The 19,082-nt window shown below is 45.7% G+C and overlaps 1 protein-coding gene across 1 annotated transcript in view; it reads left to right on the forward strand.

Annotated features, from left to right (window-relative positions):
• Positions 1–1,680: 1,680 nt before the first annotated feature.
• The window catches only part of CLMN (calmin), a gene marked incomplete at its 5' end in the record, with an annotated part of 74,130 nt that continues 56,728 nt past the window's right edge, over positions 1,681–19,082 (forward strand). Inside the window, one exon of the mRNA XM_084270507.1 lies at positions 1,681–1,762. Within this exon, the coding sequence (XP_084126633.1) occupies positions 1,681–1,762 (82 nt within the window). The remainder of the gene's footprint in view (positions 1,763–19,082) is intronic.

A 19,082-nucleotide genomic window follows, 5' to 3' on the forward strand; every position in this document is an offset into this window, starting at 1 on the left:
TTCCCACAGCCACACCGGCTCGGTTTCCAGCTCCGCCTCTAAACATGGCACTCATGCATCCATCCCACTCGGATACCTCCTGGTAAAAACAGGTCCTCCCAGTGCAGAATGAAGTGAAAGCCTGGCATTGCAATTTGTGTGAACCTGGCTGATTCCAGATGCATTCCTCTTTTCACAAGCCCTTTTTACTGCTCCTTGAACGCAAGCTTATAAACTCCTCAGCACGGCATTCATCTGTCTTTGCATTCGTGCAAAACTTCTGAGCCCTGACATGTAAACAGTAATAAAGCAGAAGGTCACCCCGGAGTCTTGGAGGCTGGGTTGTGGGATTGTTGGCTTGTGGATGTTATAGCGGTGACGAATACCTCACCTGTTAGATCCTTTATGGATGACTTTGCCTTCTCACCATCTCCATCTGATTTTGAGTCGTAATAGAGAAACCACGGGAGCGGGCTGTGGGCAGAGCGACGCATTCCTGAGTTGGGTGAAACAACTGGTTGCATGGAGCAAGCGTTTACTTGGGATCACATAAACACTTCCAACTTGAAAGAACCACAATCTCTAGATCCCAGTTTGTTTATATTTAACTTTGTAGATCTTGGCTTGTGTGTTTTCCTCGTCTAACCAATGATGCTGTACTAGTCTGACTGGATTGTGTCAAAACTTTCTGTTTACATTATGCAGTCCTCGTGGTTTGAAAACAGGCACAAAAGCACAAATAGTGGTAGACTGTAATGAAATGCCTTGTATGTAAAGGAAATGCTCCTGCTGTTCGAGTCTGTAGAGCACAGATCTTAGTGATACTGAAGGGCCACGATAATAATTACTGTCCAATTTGGATGAAAAATGGTGTAAGTGAAGATACTCCATGTGAAAATCCACCACAAAGGAAATGTGACAGCCTAAATAGACTAGCAAGAGCAGGCTAAATGAGTATGCAAATGGCATATTAGTGCTTCTAATTTGTAGTGGTGCTTGTTTCATCTCCACGAGGAAGAGCCCTCTGCCACTTTCTTCTCCCATTCCTGCCGCGGACATTTATTCCGGGGAAGGACGCTCCTCCCGTCCCCAGTCCCCGCACAGGGAAATCGGACAAGGGCTCGGTATTGTTTGCAGCCCCCCTGCTGCCTCAGCAAGAGAAATGGATTTATTTAGAGTGCCAACGGGCCGCTCCCGGGCGGGATGGGGAGAGGGGCGGCGGGGCAGGAGCTCCCGCCGGGCCCAACGCGCCGCCGGGCCGGGGATCGCGGGAGGCTCCGCGACGCCGCGGCCGGACCCGAGGGGGCGACCGATGCGGGGGACGCGCTGCTAACCCGGGAGGCGATGCGGGAGCAAGGGCCGCCGCTGGAGAGGGGAGCGAGGGGCCGGCAAGCGCGAAGCTTCCGCGGCACGCGAAGGGAGGGGGCGGGAGGGCACGGCCGGACCCGCACCACACTCCGCCCCGCTCCTCGCCAGCGCTCCGCCACCCCCGGCCGGGCGGAGGGAGGGAGGGAGGCGGGCGGTCGAGAGGGGAGGGCCACGGGGCGGGGCGCAGCGCGGCGCGGAGAGGGGCCGCCCCCCCGCCCGCTCCGCGCCCGCCGTCGGTGCCGGTGAAGGCAGCGGTGGCGGTGCCGCCGGCTCCCGCCGTGCCCCCTCTCCCCGCCCCCGCTCCGACCCCGGAGCGGGCGGCCCCGCGTCCCCATGGCCGGGCAGGAGTGGGACTGGTTCCAGCGCGAGGAGCTGATCGGGCACATCAGCGACATCCGAGTGCAGAACCTCCAAGGTAAACCAACACCCCCGGAGAAACCCCTCCCTCCGCCCCCGCGCCGCCCCGCTCCCCTTCCTCTCCTTTTCCCTGAGCGGGTCCTTCCCTCCTCCGCCTCTCTCCGTGCCCTGGCGCGGGGTTGCCGGGGGGTCCCCAGCCTGCCCCGCCGGGCCGCCCGGTGCGGCTTCCTCCGGCTCCCCGAAGCGGGGGCGGTGCGGATTCGGGGCCGGAGCAGCCGAGGGGGAGGACGGCGGGGCCAAAGTTTCCCCCCCCCCACCCCGCAGCGCCGCACCGGGCCCGCCCTGCCCGCGGAGAGCCCCGGCGTTGGGGCGAGCGGCACCGGGCCCCGCGGGAGGGACGGGGCGCGGGACTCCGCAGGCGCTCGGGATGCGGCGGGGGCGGCCAAGCCCCGGACCCGCCCCGGGTGGTGGTGGGGGCACTGCCGCCCACAGCCTCCTCCCAGGGGCCGCCGGTGAGGGGGCTGCAAGCCCCGGCTCACCTCGCTCCCCCGCAGGGGCTCTCGGTGGCTCGGCGGTGCGGAGCGAGAGGTGCCGGGGCTCTCCCAGCCGGTAACGGGAGCTTTGCCTGTTGATCCCCGCGGAGTCTAGCAAAGCGCCCCGCAAGCTGGGGGCAGAGCCCGCCCCGACACTCCGAGCCAGAGGTCTGGAGGTGCCCGGCCGCCGAAAGGATACGGCTCCGGGTCCGTATCAGCGCAGCTGGAAGGGAAGCCGGCGGCTCTCCGGGTACTCAGTTTCATGTACCTTCTCATAAGCTGCTCTTGAGTAAACATGGGAAGAGCTTTTGGCTAAATCATCTGAGAGATGCCCTCCCGTTCCCCCACGGGCTGTGCCGGTGGAAAGGATGCAAATATCTAGGTTTGAATGTCGTTTGGCGTCAGTGTGGTAGCTCCCCCAAAGTTAGCTTTGCCCCTCACCAGCTAACTCTTCACGGCTGGCAAAGACAGCGAGAGGAAAAAGCAGCAGTGGTTTATAGGAGAGCAGTTCGTTTGATGTAGCTACCAATCTTAATCAACAGCTTGCATTATACTGCCATGTATCTTCGTGTTCCATAAAAATAATAGACTTGAATTATAGGTCATTATCTCTTCCTGTTTATGCGTAATGATATTAAAGCACTGTCTACTGGCAGAGGCGGTGCAGTTACTGGGAATTAGTTTTGGTTTGGCTTGATTACAGAGGATGTATAATTTAACAGAAAAGAGACCCAAATTAGCCATTCTTGCAACGCTGATGTCGTATTAATGCAGTTAACTGCTGATGGGGGCCCATGCCCAACATTTTGACCTGCATCATCATAACCTCTGAAGTTCAGATTTTGAGCACAGTCAGGGCTGTCGATTCCAGGTTGAATTCCCTTTGGGTTTTGACAGTCTGTCCCTACAGTGCAGTTCTACATTTCTGAGTCCTGCCTCTGTTTCTTTCCATTCTGTGTGTTAGAAAGGATGGCCTGCCTCCGATCTCTTGTTGCTCATGACCACAGCAGTTAAACCAGGCTTAATCCTTAATTTATGGACATTTTTTCAGAAGGAATAGAAATCTTTTCTTTAAAAAAATAACATGCTTTTGGCTTTGCCTTTTAGTCATTTGTATAAGGAGTTAAATCCATTTATTTCCCTATCTGGAACTTAAAATGCATTTATACAGATGCACGCAGCCTTCTCTAAAATTCCTACAGTCCTGTAGGAGAATGTCATCCTACAGGGCAAATTCCTTTGAATAACACAATGTGCATGAAAAAAAAACCCTACCTCCTTCTTACCATAAAAGAGGAATTTTGAGAGATATATTAGTTGTCACCTTGCTTGCACTATTAGGCTTTTAAGAAGTTTTATGCCCCCACGTGGGCTGTTACGGGGGAGAAAAGACATTTGTTCTAAGGTGCTGCTCCAAAGCAAGCGATAATATCTATCACTTACAGTATATATGGTTTGTAACACATAGTTCTCACATTATCTTCCAGAGATGAAAAACATTTTACAGATGGTGAGTCTGATACTCAGGAGAGTGTGATTTTTGTCGCTGAGGAGCTCGGTGGCAAAGCAGCTCATTGGGAGAATTTCTTGTAAAATGGCAGCATATGCTCTGTGTTCATATGTAGTGATTAAACTTGCTTCTGCTTTATAATTCGAAATTCGTTCTCTCAAAACAATGCGATCTGAATCACTGCTACTATCACTCTATCAGTGGCATCAATAACAGTTTTGATGTGCTAGAAAGTCATGAATCTAGGATGGAATAAATATCTGAGGATGATGCAGCAGCAGAGGAGCTTCTGCAGGGCCCCGCTGCTCAGGGCCACACGAAGGACCTGGGGTGGCCAGGGTCCCCATCTGCTGCTGCATCTCCTGTGTTCGGGGTGGGCACTAGGGACTTGATGGGTTGCCTTCTTCCAGAATGCTTCCTTTCAGTGGGAAGTTTGACATACATGAGGGTGCTTCCTGGTCTCTGGGAACCCCTGTGATATGTATTTAGACCCAAGTGGTATCTGTGATGCACAGGGAGTATGTTGTAAGGAGAGGGGGAGAGGCAGCAGCAAAGTATTTGCAGATATGAACAGCACAGGAGCACACTGGCATGTCTGTGTGCAGAGATGCAGACTGGCCACCTTCTGTTGATGCACAACGCCAGCCAAATATGAGGTCTTTCAGGCCTGTCAGACAGATAGAGGCATTACTGTCATGCTGTGTCTGAGCCGTCCTGCCCAGCAGCTGATGGAAGAGCCCAAGCAGATGACCCCAAGTGGTGATGACGACCATGAGAACCGGCACCACCAGCACCTGAGCCACTCAGCTGGTGTGAAAGTTTCTGCAGGTCTCTGCTGTGGCACTTTTCTGTAGCACTTTTCTGCCTCTTTTTTTAAAAACTAAAATTATTCATTTCTCATGTAAAATTCTCCATTGTGTCTTAGCTAAGCTGTAGAGCACTGCTGACGTAAAATACTATTTGAAGATGGCATATGCTGTTTCAGTCTGTTGCATCTTCCCTCTCTGGTTTGGTAGCTCCACAGCCAGGAAGGATCCAGGATGCTGGTTGCTGGGAAGTGCCTCCTCTGATAGGGATGCCTTTTAGTGGTGTGATCCCAACGAATTCAGGAGTTGTTCAAGGTGCTTGTGCTGGGTGCAGAAATAGCCTTAGGGACTGTATATTCTGTCACATAACTGATGGGTGAAATTATGGCATGCATGGGGCTTTCAGCTTTTTCACAGGGAGACTAAAGCTGACAGCCAGGGGTGAGATTTGTTAAGCTGACTGGGCACAGAGGGGAAAAAAAGTTGGCTTTAAAAATGGAATTACAGCTGGATATTTAGACCTGGGCATACAACAGTGGGCTTTTATTTTCCATTTCTGTCAAGATCTGAGATTTTAATTTTATTTTTTCAATGAATGAAGTGATACTTCAGTGCTGTTGCAGGTAAGTGATGCTGAAAGCCAGGCACACCGCTTCTGTTCTCGATAGAGGTAATTTCAGGAACAGAAGCAAAAGTGACAATCTGATGGAGAAGAGAGGAATGTAAAGAGGAAGTAAATACCAGGTATGGTGATGCACAAACGAAGTTCCTTACTCCAGGACTGTTCAGTTTCTAACCACGTTCGATAAACTGATGTTCTTGTGCCCTTTTTTCTGTTGGTACATTCTCCATAGTGGATTTCTCCGCATAGAGAAAGAGAAAAATGGAAAGCTTGTGCAGAATGTAGGAGCACATCATCAAGCAGAGGAATGCTCAATAATTAATTTCCTGCCAGGAGATGGGGTTTTTTTTTTCTCTTTCTTTCTTTCATTACACCACCAGCGGGAACATTTTGTTACAACACAAGAATATTTTAAAATCTTCCCTACTGGAAGCTTGATTTTGGATCATCAAAAATATACACCCTTATGTGGTGAATTGCACTCACTAGAAAGAGGCAACACTCTCAGCAGGAATTACTCTCTTTTAGATGATATTTTGGTCCTGTGCTTTGCGATACTCTGCATATATATTTAGTAGTACATATCTTCCCTTACATTTCTTGGAATGAAATATGTGGAGATGATTACTTGTGCAGTCAGATGTTTTGTCCTTCTCTGGCAAACAAGTGCTCTTACCACCGTTTTAAAACAATTATGGTTTGAATGTTAATTTCATATTTCATATATATATACACACACACATGTATATCTAATAGAATAAAGGGTTGGGATGGTAGAAGTCTACTATTCTTCTATCAGATGACCAGGCAGGGAACCTGGTCCTGCCACTTGTCATTTTTCTCCTCACTCAGGCTTTGATCCCCAGAACTCTGTAGACGTTTATTTCTTGATCTCAGTAGGTTTGACTACCTTCCTGAGTCTCAGGCTTGCTCTGCTGGGGGTTGCATGGCCTTCAGACATATTTGGAGGGGTACACAGGAACTTAACGTAGTGTTGTCAGAAATAATGAGAAAAACAGTGGTGGCAGGCGGAAAGCAATAAACAGTGATACCAACCCCACTGGCTCCCCATCCTTGCCCCAGTTTGTACTTTCAGGTGAATCACTGAGTCATAAACATGTAGCATTCTTCTCTGCTTTTGCTTGTCTTCCCGTTTGGACACCTAAGATACAGACTTCCATAAGCTTTAAATAGCGTTGACTGTAGTTGTTACTGATAGGAACCTCAGCTTCCTCTGAGATAACAGGTCACAAAGTCTATGTCTTAAGAGGTAATACGGGTCCTTAACTAGTAACAGGTAGCTCTCTCTGCCAGTGAGAGTACTTATAAATCTTTACTTTGAGCGTTTATGTGTCTCTGATGGATGTCCAAAGGCAGGTCCTATTATTTGGACAGGAACTCTTGAAAATTTTCCTCTCTCTGTTTTTGTTTGTTCACTTATGTGCAAAGCATAGTCCTTATGACTGTTGCACTGAACTATAGAGAGTTTTGGGGGTTTTTTAATTGCAAGGTAGAGAGCAGCATTCAGTCTGCTATAGTTCAACATGCCTTTCAAACACATGGAAATGTTCTAAGTGGAAGGGAAGCTTTTTTAATGTATCCATTCATTCTAACAAAAATAAGGTGCTGTAACTGTTAATTTCTTTTAACTCTTCCATCACTTGCCCCCATATTCAGCAGGGTTTTGTTCTGCCTGTAGACATGTTCATTGCAGTGGACCTCACACTAGGTTTAGGTGCCATTTGGAGAGATTAAATTGCCTGCAGCTCCTTAAAACGAAGCCCTGTAGAACCACAAAAGGATCCTATTCCGTATAAAAGTGAAGTTAAATAGCCCTGAGTGTTATAAATGTGATTCTTTGAAATAAAGATTCAGCTCCAAGTATAAGAAACTAAAGATAATGCTGGAAACATAAGTCTTCTGGTGGAGATGGTCTCCAAAAGGGCAGCCTCTTACCTGACAGTGTTGCCAGCGATGGAAGGAAGTCTTACCTGCTCCAGATGTAAGAAACATCATAGTGAAATAAAGGAGCAGTGAGAGGTAAGAGAGTACCTATGGCATGTTTCAGCATGCAGTTTTAACAAGGTCAGTGCCTAATTTCTCTAATAAATTAGAAGTCTGGGCTCTCTGTCCTATTGCATGGATATGATTGCACCAAACACTAATCATGCCCAGTAGCTCCACAGTCAAATGAACTCTTATACCTGTGTATTAATACTTTATTGTAAGAGACTGTTGGTGTTGGTGTCTAAACATGGACCTGACTCGAGGCTGGCTGATCTGCTGCCACTCACCAACTTCACCTTCTCTTTCTTTGCTTGGTGAGCTGTTCAAGCACCAGCATTGGCATTAGGAGACCTGGTGACATCTCAGACCATATTGCTTTCCTGAAGTTAAATATCATTAGTTTAAAAATGAGAGTCTTCAAAATGCTGTGCTAAAGCTAATGCCGACTTGAAATGCAATGTACTACTCATAGTTTCTCCTGCTTGATTTTTGTTTTGTCCACTCAGCTTGGACAGAAGAAATTCAAAGAGTTTTCTTTCTCCTAAAGACAAATTCAAGGTTATGTCACTTGCATCCTGAAGTATTTGTAGCATTTACTTTGAAAATACTACAAAGGAATGGCTGTGTTTCCTTTCTCCATTTTAAAGACAGCTTTCTGTTGGTCTAGAGGAAGCAACCTTGGGCATTTTGGCTTGTCAGTGTCCATTTAAACATGATTTGTTTATGTCCTGCGTGCTGTTTAACCTTAATGCTATTGCAAAATGATAGTTAAGGGCATATATCTAAAGGGGAAGAGGCAAATGTTATCTGTCTTGTCATGTAGAAAGCAAAAGGATTCTCAAAATTATGTATTTAGAAGAAATTGCCAGATAAAAACCAACATCTGTGTCAGCGCTGGGGTGGTGAAGGGCACCACAGCACCTTTTAGTGTCTTTTTCTACATATCCCTTTACCTACTCTTCCATTTTTATCTCTCCCCAATCAGTTAAATACAGGGACTGTAGGTGGAGGATTGCAGGATGGGTTTTACTTCATTATAATTGCTGCATATTTCTGTGCAAACAGCCAAGCTGTGGCTTAGCTGCAGTTTGAGGCTTTACAGCCACAAACACATTTAAATTGGCATTTTCTAAGGGGGCTTGTAAGAGCAACAGCCTGTGGACATGTAACCTCAAAGCAGAGAGGATTTCTTTCTAAAACCAGAAATCCCACTGGAATCTGAAAAGATGTTATCAAAAACACTTGAAAGATAACACTCATATCTATCCCCATTACTTAATTCGATGGCACGATTCAAGACATACTTGTTGAAATAATGTAATACTTTGGGGATTCTCTTAGTTATTTTCCACTAATTCAGACCCATATTTTATGCTGTAGTGCCTTGGAAGCTACTTCTGATACTTATCAGTGTCATTCAGACCCGGTGAACCAGGGAACAATGAGCTGCTCTGGTTTTTATATTACTTATTTTAGCATCTTCTACTGTTTGTGCTCAGAAACGAGATCTTTCTAAACCACTGTTGTTGATTTGCTTCATTATGGAGATTTTGATGTTTTTCTCTTTTGGTGGTATAATTCTAGTTGTTTGCAAAATAAAAGCTCATTAAATATATGCCACATGATTAATTTCAAGTAGAAACATTTATATTCCAGTCCTTCTTGTCTTTAATGATGCATCCCTTTGGATTTTCACCCTCTCCTAATTAGGACTGGGGTTTAATGCGTTTTGTAGCATCCCAAGCTGGACAAAGAAGCCTCTGCTCCTGTGCAGTGTCCATTACCAGGATGCATGTCTCTTTGGAGGGCTGTTTGATTTACACACCAGCCAGATCCCATTCCTGACTGGCAGGTTGTATAGACTGCAGTGCTGCCTTGCTGGCCCTGGGGATGCTCTGTTGCCTGAGTCCAGCCAGAGCCCTGCTAAACTCAGGGATGCTCCACCCATGGAATGGCCCAGCTAGATCAGATTGTGGCACTGATGCCCTCACATGCACAGGGACTTTTAAGTAGAAGGCCAAATCGTGTCCAGAAGCAGTGAATCTACTCTGCTTGTCTGGACTGGTGGGTTTGTGGCCTTTGGGGTCACTGGACTTCTCAATTTTCTGTTTCACATTTGGGTTGGAGGCTCTTGTAGTTAACTGGTTGTCAAATGAGTCTCAGGTGTTTAATTAACCACCATCATGGTGAACACCATGATGCTCTTGTTCTTATACCAGGTCCCCCAGGGTGGGTGCTCCACGTTTCAGCCAGACTTAGATGGAAGTAAACTCATGTTTAGGTCTTGCACCTGAGATTGTCCCTCAGAGGGACTAAAGCTCTCCTAAGTGGCTGTTGTTCACAGTGGCTCAGCAGTTGTGGTCTGCAGGTGAACAAAAAGCCCCCTTAAAAGAGTTCTGTATGTTGCACCGGGAAGAAGGTGTTTATAGAGGACAAAATGAACTTCAAATAAACCACCTATGTGCATTTTTCCCTCCCCACCCAGTTTAGCATCACTGTCAATGGTAACATGGCAAGTCTTGCTGTTCTGGACCTCTCCCTTAGGGTAATTCACATGTTCACACTTCTGAAACCTGTGAAAGCTCTCTGATGTGCACTAATCTTGATGTTGCCTTGTAACTCTCAAGTGCTTATGGTAAGCTACATTTTTATTCTTCCAGCCTGATTTTCCTGCTCTCCTTCAAGAAACACAAGTAACAATGCAGTAACCCCCTCAGTGATAGGTGGCCGTGTGTTACTCGTACACTGTGAGCCGTGTTGCAGCCTGAACTGTGCATTTCACCGGCCTCCAGCTGAAGCCCTGAGTTGCTGCCAAAGCACTGGGCCTGTCTGTGTGCTGGGGCTGCCTCTCCGTTGAGTGCTGATGGTCAGACAGAAGGACTTTGCCGTTTTATTTTAGTCTTTGCACAGAGGCCCCTCATGTATATCGATAGGTGCTTTGTGCATGGAGTCAGTGTCGTTCACAACCCAACCGAGGGCTGATCATGCTCCTCTTGGCACAGTGAAAAATGGGAAGGGCAGGAGAGACCTGGCACCGTGCCAAATGAGAGCAGTGCCAACGAAGATAACTTTGTTAAATCTGATCCTTCATATGACTGTGTCTGGACACGTGATTAAGGCTTTCTGGCTCTTACTGATGTTCGTGGTAAACATGAACTGCAGTTATAACTTAATAAAGATACACTATTTATAAATAGCACAGTATAAAATGCCTGCTTCAGACTTATTGTCTGGGATATCTATAAGGAAAGATATGTAAGTCTATAAGGGCTGTTTGCCCAGGGGGACTAACAGGGCAAACAGAAGTGGGCAAATGGGAAGAGCCAAGAAAGAGCAGACTGCCCAGTCACATCTGTGTGGTCTTCAAACCTAACAGTACAGGTGGGCTGTGGCCAGCACCTTTGTGTGGCACTTAAAATCAGTGGATCATGACTATCCTCAGCCACTCTGTGATTGTTCCTTTTTGACAAGGTACTTGTTAGACCTCTTTCTGTCACAAATCCTGAACAACTCCAGCAGTTACTGTTTAGAGCAGCTGGGAAATGTTTGATCCCTGTGCTTGTTCCCTGGTGGAGGACTTCCTGGTCCCAGTGCTTCATCCCACTGAACAGCATTTAGTTCCTGTTACTCTTGGGGGGGTAGGAGGAGGTTTGTGCCTTTTCTGTCTTTTTTTTTTTTACGATAAATATTTAAGTTTAAATAAATAAATACATAGGTAGGAATTGTCCTGGATTCAGGGCAAGGACTGATTGGAAGTTACAGGGACTCTGGTGTGAGTTTTTCCATTTCTGCTTGTTATAAAGGAAAATGTTTTTAAGGGATATAATGTTAGTTAAAAAGAACTTGTGCTCAGCCTTCTTCCAGAAGTTAATATGGTTATTGACCTTGGCTGAAAGAATACAGAATATGAAATTTTGCTGGCTAAGCTGCATTTCTTCTTTTGAAGGTAGATGGTCTTTTTGATGTATTCAGTTTTGAAACTTTTAAAACATTGTGTGTTTATCAAAAGGATCAAAGAAGATAGGAGATATAATTGTCTTCAAAACCTATGTGTATCAAGAGGAAGCACCATGTTTTGGTTGCTAATATTGCTCAGGGATGCTATAAAATCCTTCGTCTGTAATGCTGTAGTTGACAGGATAACTCGTCAGGAGTTTGTTTTAATGTAAGAACTTGGATGTCTCACCAGTGTGACTCCTCTGCAGTCAGGAAGCAGCTGTGACCCTGGTGATGGTAGCCAGTGTGTGCATAAGGGCAGCACAGGCTTCCCATCCAGTGCCAGGCATCACCAGGAGGGTCCGTCTTCAGGTGCTGGGTGGTCCAGGTGGAGCTGCAGAGGTCTAGAAAGCTGATAACCATCAGTCTCTGGAGACAGGTCTGCTATGAATTAACACAGCAAATTGTACTCGGGTTTAGTTTCAGCTCAGGTGTCTTCCAAATCCCAGACTTGCTGTAATTTGGGGGGGTGGTGTCTCGGCATTTGTTTGTTATCTGTCCCACAGCTGGCTCTAGAGCACGTATTTTCCAATCATGTTGAGTCCCTTATTTCTATGCTGAGGTTGATGACGAAAGCCAGTTGCAGAAGTGGTCTGGGAACCGACAGCAAGCTCAGATGAGACCTCTATGTTGCATCACTTAGGCCAGTAGACAGCTTTGTCATCCAGGCACTTAATTATGAAGCGAATGTTCACTTGACCTCTTATAATCTCATTTCCACTAATGAACCAAAACTTAGGAAGAGTGACTGACTGCAGAGCTGATGCAGTTCAGGCTCTATGAGCCAAAGTTTCTGCTCATTTAATTCATCACACTAATGATTAGTTTTGGAGCCTAAACACAGGCTGCCTCTCAGGACCTGCATGGAAAACACAGCTTAATTGGCTAACCTGATGTCCATGTGACAGAAAGATTGGTGTGGGCTGCCCCACTTCACTCTGGCTTGCTGGCCCTGATACACGTGTGTGTTCTGGTGCACTGCGTCCTTGCGGAGGGATGGGGCAGCGCTGGATGTGGAAGTGTCATTTAATAACCATGGTCTTGCAGAGAGTTCTTGCAGCTTGAGTTCTGGTACTCAGATAATACTGATGCCCATAGACTTGCTTTCCCACTGCTTTGCATTTGTCTTGACTAAAATTGGAATGTGCTCTCACTGCATTCTGGCAGGGAATTACTTCTATATCTTTAGTATTTGAGTGTGTCATGGTTTTGCTGTATTCCTCTAGATGACGTCCCTACATTAGGGTCAAGGATGAAAAGCACATGAAAGCCAGAGGGCTTATTTCAGACAGCTTAATGACATGCTTTTCTGTGTGTGAACATGGAAAACTTTGGTGGCCTTGAATCACGGTTCTCTCTTTCCAGGGTGACCATTAAAACTACTTAACCAAACTCCTATTTTTATGCCTTCTTTTTTCACTCCTTCACCATGTGACAATTCACATGAACTGTAATACATACATGCTGCCTTGTCTATTGTAAGATTTTACAACTTGCTGATTCACATGAAGCTACTAACCCATCTTTTGTCCCAGAATGTGGTGTTCCTGTGTGTGGTGGCAGGTGGTTTCCTTCTGGGTTTCCTCGTGCTTGTTGGTGTTCTCTCCAGCCCCCACCAGTTGGTGTGAAGGGTAACTGAGAGCAATCAGATTTTATTTTGGCTTGGCTTAGGGTTTTTTTTTTTAAATGCAGGAAGAACAAAATGTTTGTGGAACTGTAGTCAACTTGCTTTCTTTTACTTCTCCCTATTTTTGAAGATGTATTTTTTGAAGTCATCATTCTGAAGCTGATCATCTGTATGAGTTACTGTTGTCATTTTCAGGTAAAACCTTTTTTTTCCTCCAAGTGCTATGGAATTATCTCAGTCAAGATCCAAATCAGCTGTCCTCTCTCTGCCTCTTCTTGCTATGCTTTCACTTCACTGAGTTTGTTCCAGGAGTTTTGTTTGCTTTAGTTTGAGTATGTGTTGCTAGAAAAGAGATAAACTGGAGCTAGGGAAGGAAGAAAACTTGGCACTGTAAGCTGGAAGAGGGCAATTCATGGTGAACATCTCCAGGAACTATGATTTGTTTTCTTTGAGGAATATATGCTAATAAAAGCTTTCCATTTGCATGCATAAATGAATCAGATTAAATTTTATCCCAGGCTGAACTTGCTGTCAAATCATACTCTTCAGTTCAGTTCTCAGAGTCACCCGAATGTTATTTTAACAGAAAGCCATCCTACACCCACTGTTCTGAAACCCTGTCTGCCATGTACATGGGACTGGAATTGTTCAGTGGGGTAGAAAGGAGAGCTTGCTTACAGCACAGATGAGACACATTAATCCTGCATGAATTTAGAGAGGTATCTACCTAAAGGTGTCTGTCTGCCCTGGGTATGTTCTGCAAGAGAAAGAAGTCAGAGAATTTACAGAAACAAAATCAGAAATAGGAGAGGAATCAGATTCTGGTTTTCCTTTTTGCAAAGGCCACAGAGGGATGAGGGAATCTATTGCCTCACCTTGACATGGGGTTTACAATGGAAGCTCTGCCGTACCATGGAGTGTATGTTGTGTGGACTTGAAGCCAGTTGCAGCTGGTGTCTTGTGGAGTTGCAGCTTGATAAATAACCTGCTCCTGGAAGACTCCTTTCCTTCTTTGTCTTCTTTTCCTAGTTTCTCAGGCTCTTGGTGTTTGCCTGGTGATATCCATCTGGGCTTGGCTTCGTTGCATGAGCAGAGAAGAACATTGCTATTCAGTCTCACGATTCTTGGAGACGCATTGCTAATGCATAAAGGAATGAATAGATGACAGGTGCTTTGCTGAGCCCTTTCCCCCTACTTTCTCAATCTTTCCTCCCACTGGAGCATGGGAAGAGACCTGGTAACTCCTGAAATAGCCTCGAGTCTTCCCTGGGCAGGGCCTCCCCACTGCACACGGGTGCTGACTTGTGATCAGCATGTGCGTAGGAGCTGATCCATTGCTTAAGGCTTCTTTGGGAACCCCAAAGAACAATAATATCCTGTTGACTAGGATTTTACTATTTATATCCATCAGCTGAGCAGCCGCCTCCTCTGCCTGCTCCCTAGTTACCAGTCTGTAAATCTCTCTTTGGACCACATTGTCTGTTGCATGGCTGACAATACAATTTTTAATTTCAAGATGACTGTGTTTGGGGCACTTAGAAAGGCAGATGCATTGATGAAGAAAGCCGTCAGCTTTTCGTGCTTTGTTAACCTGTTAGCTTTTTGGGTATCATGCAAAGACACTGGCAGAAAGCTATCCTGTAAGTAAGGAGTATTATTAGAAAACAGTCCCAACCTATAGCAATGCAAAGAGGAAAACAATTAGATACCTTACAGGTATGTTTGTGGAGAAGTGCTGACATACGCCTGTCAGATTAAGGACTGAATCCTGCCACCCACATACTCTCCCAGTAGTTTATTCCTTTTTCTTTTAATCTTTCTTATTTCCCCCCGCACTCCTTTTTTTTTTTTATTTCCCCTGTGGCAGATTTTCAGTGTACTTGAGCAGAAAAGGTGTCATCCTCTTCCAGAAGAACCCCTTTCTGGCTTTGAAACATAGGGGAAAGCATACCGAATTTAACCTGGCATTTTCTAGGCTGCTTTTTAAAAGGTGAGCCTTTTGAGAGAGGCTTTACCATTTAATTTGAAGAGAAGAAATACAGTCAAACCTGTGGGAGGCTGCGAGGGTGATGTGAAAAGAAAGCAATTATTTCACTTCGAGCTTTTTATGAAGATTTTGGTTTTGCTTCTATCAGAAATGAAAGTGTGCTAATAATGTGACTTGGTTATACAGTCCAGTTACTTTGGCATCGATATGAATAAACTCCATCATGGGGGGGGGAGGGAGGGGGCTGAACCTGATTGAATCAGAAGCAGTCACTGCTCCTAGTTTCAGCTATTTTTATCCCCATGAACATGGATCACGTAATTCCCTAGTTTTATATCAGTCCCATCCTGCATGCAGGTTCATGGCCATGGCCAGGTCTTTTCTGAAGACCTTTCTGCTTTGTCCATCAAGGAAGCCCCATGTAGTTCTTGGCTTTCTGGCTCCTCCCCTGTGCTTCGGGAGGGTGATGTTTCTGCAGAGCTCCCCTCTCCTGCACCATCACTCCCCAGCTCTGCCTTATGAGGTTTTCTAGTGCATATACTTCTCCCTTGTTAAAGCACTGCAAGAAAAACACAGCGCCTGTTCAGCAGTTAAAAACTGAGGTAGAAACACTCAGAGAAACCAATTTCTAATTATAGTGAAAGCTTTGTGCTTATAGGAAGTTTGGAGTGGTTTTGGTACCATCTGGATACCTAAGCTTGGACAACAAATCACTTCTGACATAATGACAACAGTGTATAATGCTGTGTTCTTCTAACCCATGTCTCATTAATGTGGAAGCACATGGATTTTCCTGCAAAATGTTGATTCACCATCTGTGCTAGTATTCTTTGTATGAAGTGAAAGAGACTGCCCTTTGTGTTGCGATTGCAGTGGACGCACTCTGCTTTTAATGACTTCTCTCTCTTGGACCAAATGGGTAGGTTGCAGAACAAAATAAAACTACACCGAGCAGTATTTAATGCTAATGGTTATTAACCTTACGCCCAGTGTGGTAGCTATCAAAGTGGGTTTTTTTAAAGGAGGAACTCACAAGATTAAGAGGCATTTTTCTCACTTTCCCCATGCTGGGGCTTTAATTTGCTTATTTGGGCTGTAAACCTCTGGTCGTGGGGAAAGTGTGAATTCCTGGTATGCCCCTTGTAGATGCCAAAACCCAAATTGGAGTGTGTGTAAAGGACAGTAACTTGGCCAGAGGTAAAAATGGTATGGGTTGGTTTAAAATACTATAGGTGAGAGTTGCCCATTGAATGGGTTGTAGCTTGGTTTGAGTTGTGTTGCCCCTACTCTATAAAGTAAGGTTATTTACCTTCGGAGCTAGGAATTGGCATTTTGAGTCTGGTCTAAGTCTGGGGATCTTCAGCTTCACTGCACTTCTCCACTGACGTTTGAACTGCTCTTTAAATTCTTCTGCCTTCACTGTGAGGCCTTTCGTATTTACAGATTAATAGTTAAGATTCTCATATAGAAGTTGTTGCAGAGCAGTCTGTCTCTTCACTGCCATGTGATTTGAAATACCACAAAGAAAGCTGTTTTACATGCTCTGAAACTTTATTCCACGACCCTGTAATTGGTAGCTTCGTTCATAGTACTGACTTTCACAAGCCAGTACTGATGATTTCCAGATGAAACCCATCAAACCCAGGTATCATTAACCATCTTAGTTTTTCTTCATCTTCCTCAAGTCTTTCTGCTTTTTCATATTCCTGACCCTGAGAAGCAGATGGACTATCTTTAAGTAAGTAAGTACATTAGCAGTAAAAATTTTACTAAATTCATCAACACAGTATGACAGCACAGTACATTTAAGGGACAGATTATGGTTTTTTTACACTTTCAGTAATTTTACTTGTGCAACCTCATGGACATAAGCTGCTTTATGGGAAATCTTGATCTGCGTTTTATTGATGAGTTTTTAAGGTAATACTGATGCAGTAAATAACACCAAAGGGGAAGGAAAGGGCTTTGAAAGAGGTTCTTTCTAATGTGTTGTGAAAGGGATGCAGGATATCAGTTGTGGGGTTAGATTTCTCTAAGGATGCTGCAAGGGAAGATGGTTACAACAGGACAGCCAGAGAAAGCCTGATCCAAAGGGGCTGGGGAGGGAGAAGCCAGTGGAGCAGGAAGGCGACTGATCCCCGTGCCTTAGTGGCCACTCCGTCTGTCTTAAGACACAGTGAATGAATGACTGTAACTGGATTCTGTAACAAATTGGAAACAGCCATAGCAAAGGCTTTTGTAGCTTCTTGAGGCTAACTTCTGGTGGGGTCTAGCAAAGTAGAAGCAGCAGTGGCTGGCGGCGGTTGGCAGGGTTTTATCAGAGGATTGGCTGGAATAGCGTTTTCTGCAATGAGGGAATACGAATAGGAGAGACTTGAACGTGTAGGTAGATGAAAGCCTGTGATTTTTGCCTGCTGGGATGAGACAATCCAAGAGTGTTCACTGGGGATGTGGAGGAGGAGGTGGTTATGGTATAGGAAGCTGAAAGATATTTTGGTTCATGACTTAGATCAGCGAAATGATGCACGTGTGCAAACCTCTGTAACTATAAGCTGTTACGTGTTCCTTCATCCTCCTTACTTGTTATATTAATATCTTTGCCTGCAACCAGGATCTGATCTTGCACCCACTGAATTTTTTGCCATTGAGCTCAGTGGGACTAAATCAGGCTGCTGCAGTGGAGGAGCTGCTCGTCTCTCCTGTCTCATGTGTGCAGAGTTGCGTGCTGAGGCCCTGAGTGCACGGTGAGGGTCCTCCAAGGGCTACGGTACGGCTGCAGGAAGTTTATATAAATATATCTGCCTGCAGTCCAAAAACCTGAATACACAGAAACACATACCAGAATTAGATCCAGACACTCAGATCAGCCTGATATCCCATGTCTTTTCCCTTGGTTGGCATGTTGTCAGGTGGGCCAGAGGTACATCTGTGCAACAGAGGTGATGTAGAAGCCCCTAGGTGGATGTTACAACAGCTTTCTCTGTGTATTTGCCTAGGTGTAGGAGGCATTATTATGGCTTCTGGCCTACTTCTAAGCAAAGCAATTAGCAAGTCCAAAAGGTCTTGCCTCAGGGCTCTTAGGAGGCATGAATTATGCATTTAATTCTGTATCCTGCCTTCCATTTCTCTAACACGCTCTTTCAGAAGATCGGTAATGTCATAATTTCCCCTCACATAAAAATTTGACAGCCTGGTGGCCAGAGCAGGGGAACAGGAAAGCCTTTTTTGCCATCTCTTCGCAACACATAACTTCTTTTTTTTTTTCAGGTGGTGTTTATGAAAGACAGTGCTTGTTGCCAGACAATAATATCTTAAGGCTATTCAGTACCTTCCTGATGAGAGTCCTGAGAGCAACAGCAATCTGGCTGGGCGCTCAGGCAGTAACAGCTGCCGCCTGCCTGACACTATTAAAACACAGATTTAGCATTTATTTACAGTACTGTGGAGCAGTGAACCTGGGAACTGCCACTTTGATGTGATGCAGCTAAGGAATGACATGAGTGTATCTACAGGGGTGTACTCTAAAGTTAATCCGAATTAACTTTCCTGAAAGTCAATTAACTAAACCGCTCTGGATGCCAGTATGATGGTTGCTCTGCAGAATGACAATGGCTTGACTGTAGCTGTTTATGGTTAAGCTGAACTAAGGATGGTCTTTTCCAGAGGTGAATTACCCCTGCTAGGGAGACAAACTCCCTGCTGGTGGGTGGTTCAGATCCTCTGAGGCTTGTTTAAAGTCAACCGAAGCCACGTCAGTGAAGGTCGGTGCAGAGCCATCAGTGGGGGTATCAGAGGAGAGGACCCTGACCCCTAGGTTCGGACTGATGGGATAAGTGTGTGCTTTGTACCGGGATCAATAACCGTGGAGCTGTGCTCAGAGACAGCCGCTGGTGCTGGAGGCTGTGTTGGGAGAGGCAAGCAGAGGAGTGGTTTAGCTGGAAAGGCTGAACTCGGAGCCCTGTCCTGCCGGAGTGGTGGGGCTGAGGGTAATTTGTGTGTAATTCTGGGGTTTGCTTTTGTCGTCACCTTGAGGCAGCGAGGAGGAGTTGTGTGGCTACTTCAAACAAAAATAGGCGAGGAAGGAAATTCATGAGTATTGCCCTGTGTTTCTGTCTCAACAAGAAGCTCATTGGGGATGCCCGTGCTCTTCTTAATTAGAAGGATGCTTAGAAAGGGACAGATGTTGGGGGGTGGAGGGGATGGTGCGTATGTTTACTGTGCAACTGGCAAGACAGAGTTACATTCCTTAATCTGCTTCTTTCCTGGAAGCAGTTTATTAGTCCTCTCCAA

Source organism: Gallinula chloropus (assembly GCF_964237585.1).
Source record: "Gallinula chloropus genome assembly, chromosome: 14".
NCBI classification, from domain to species: domain Eukaryota; kingdom Metazoa; phylum Chordata; class Aves; order Gruiformes; family Rallidae; genus Gallinula; species Gallinula chloropus.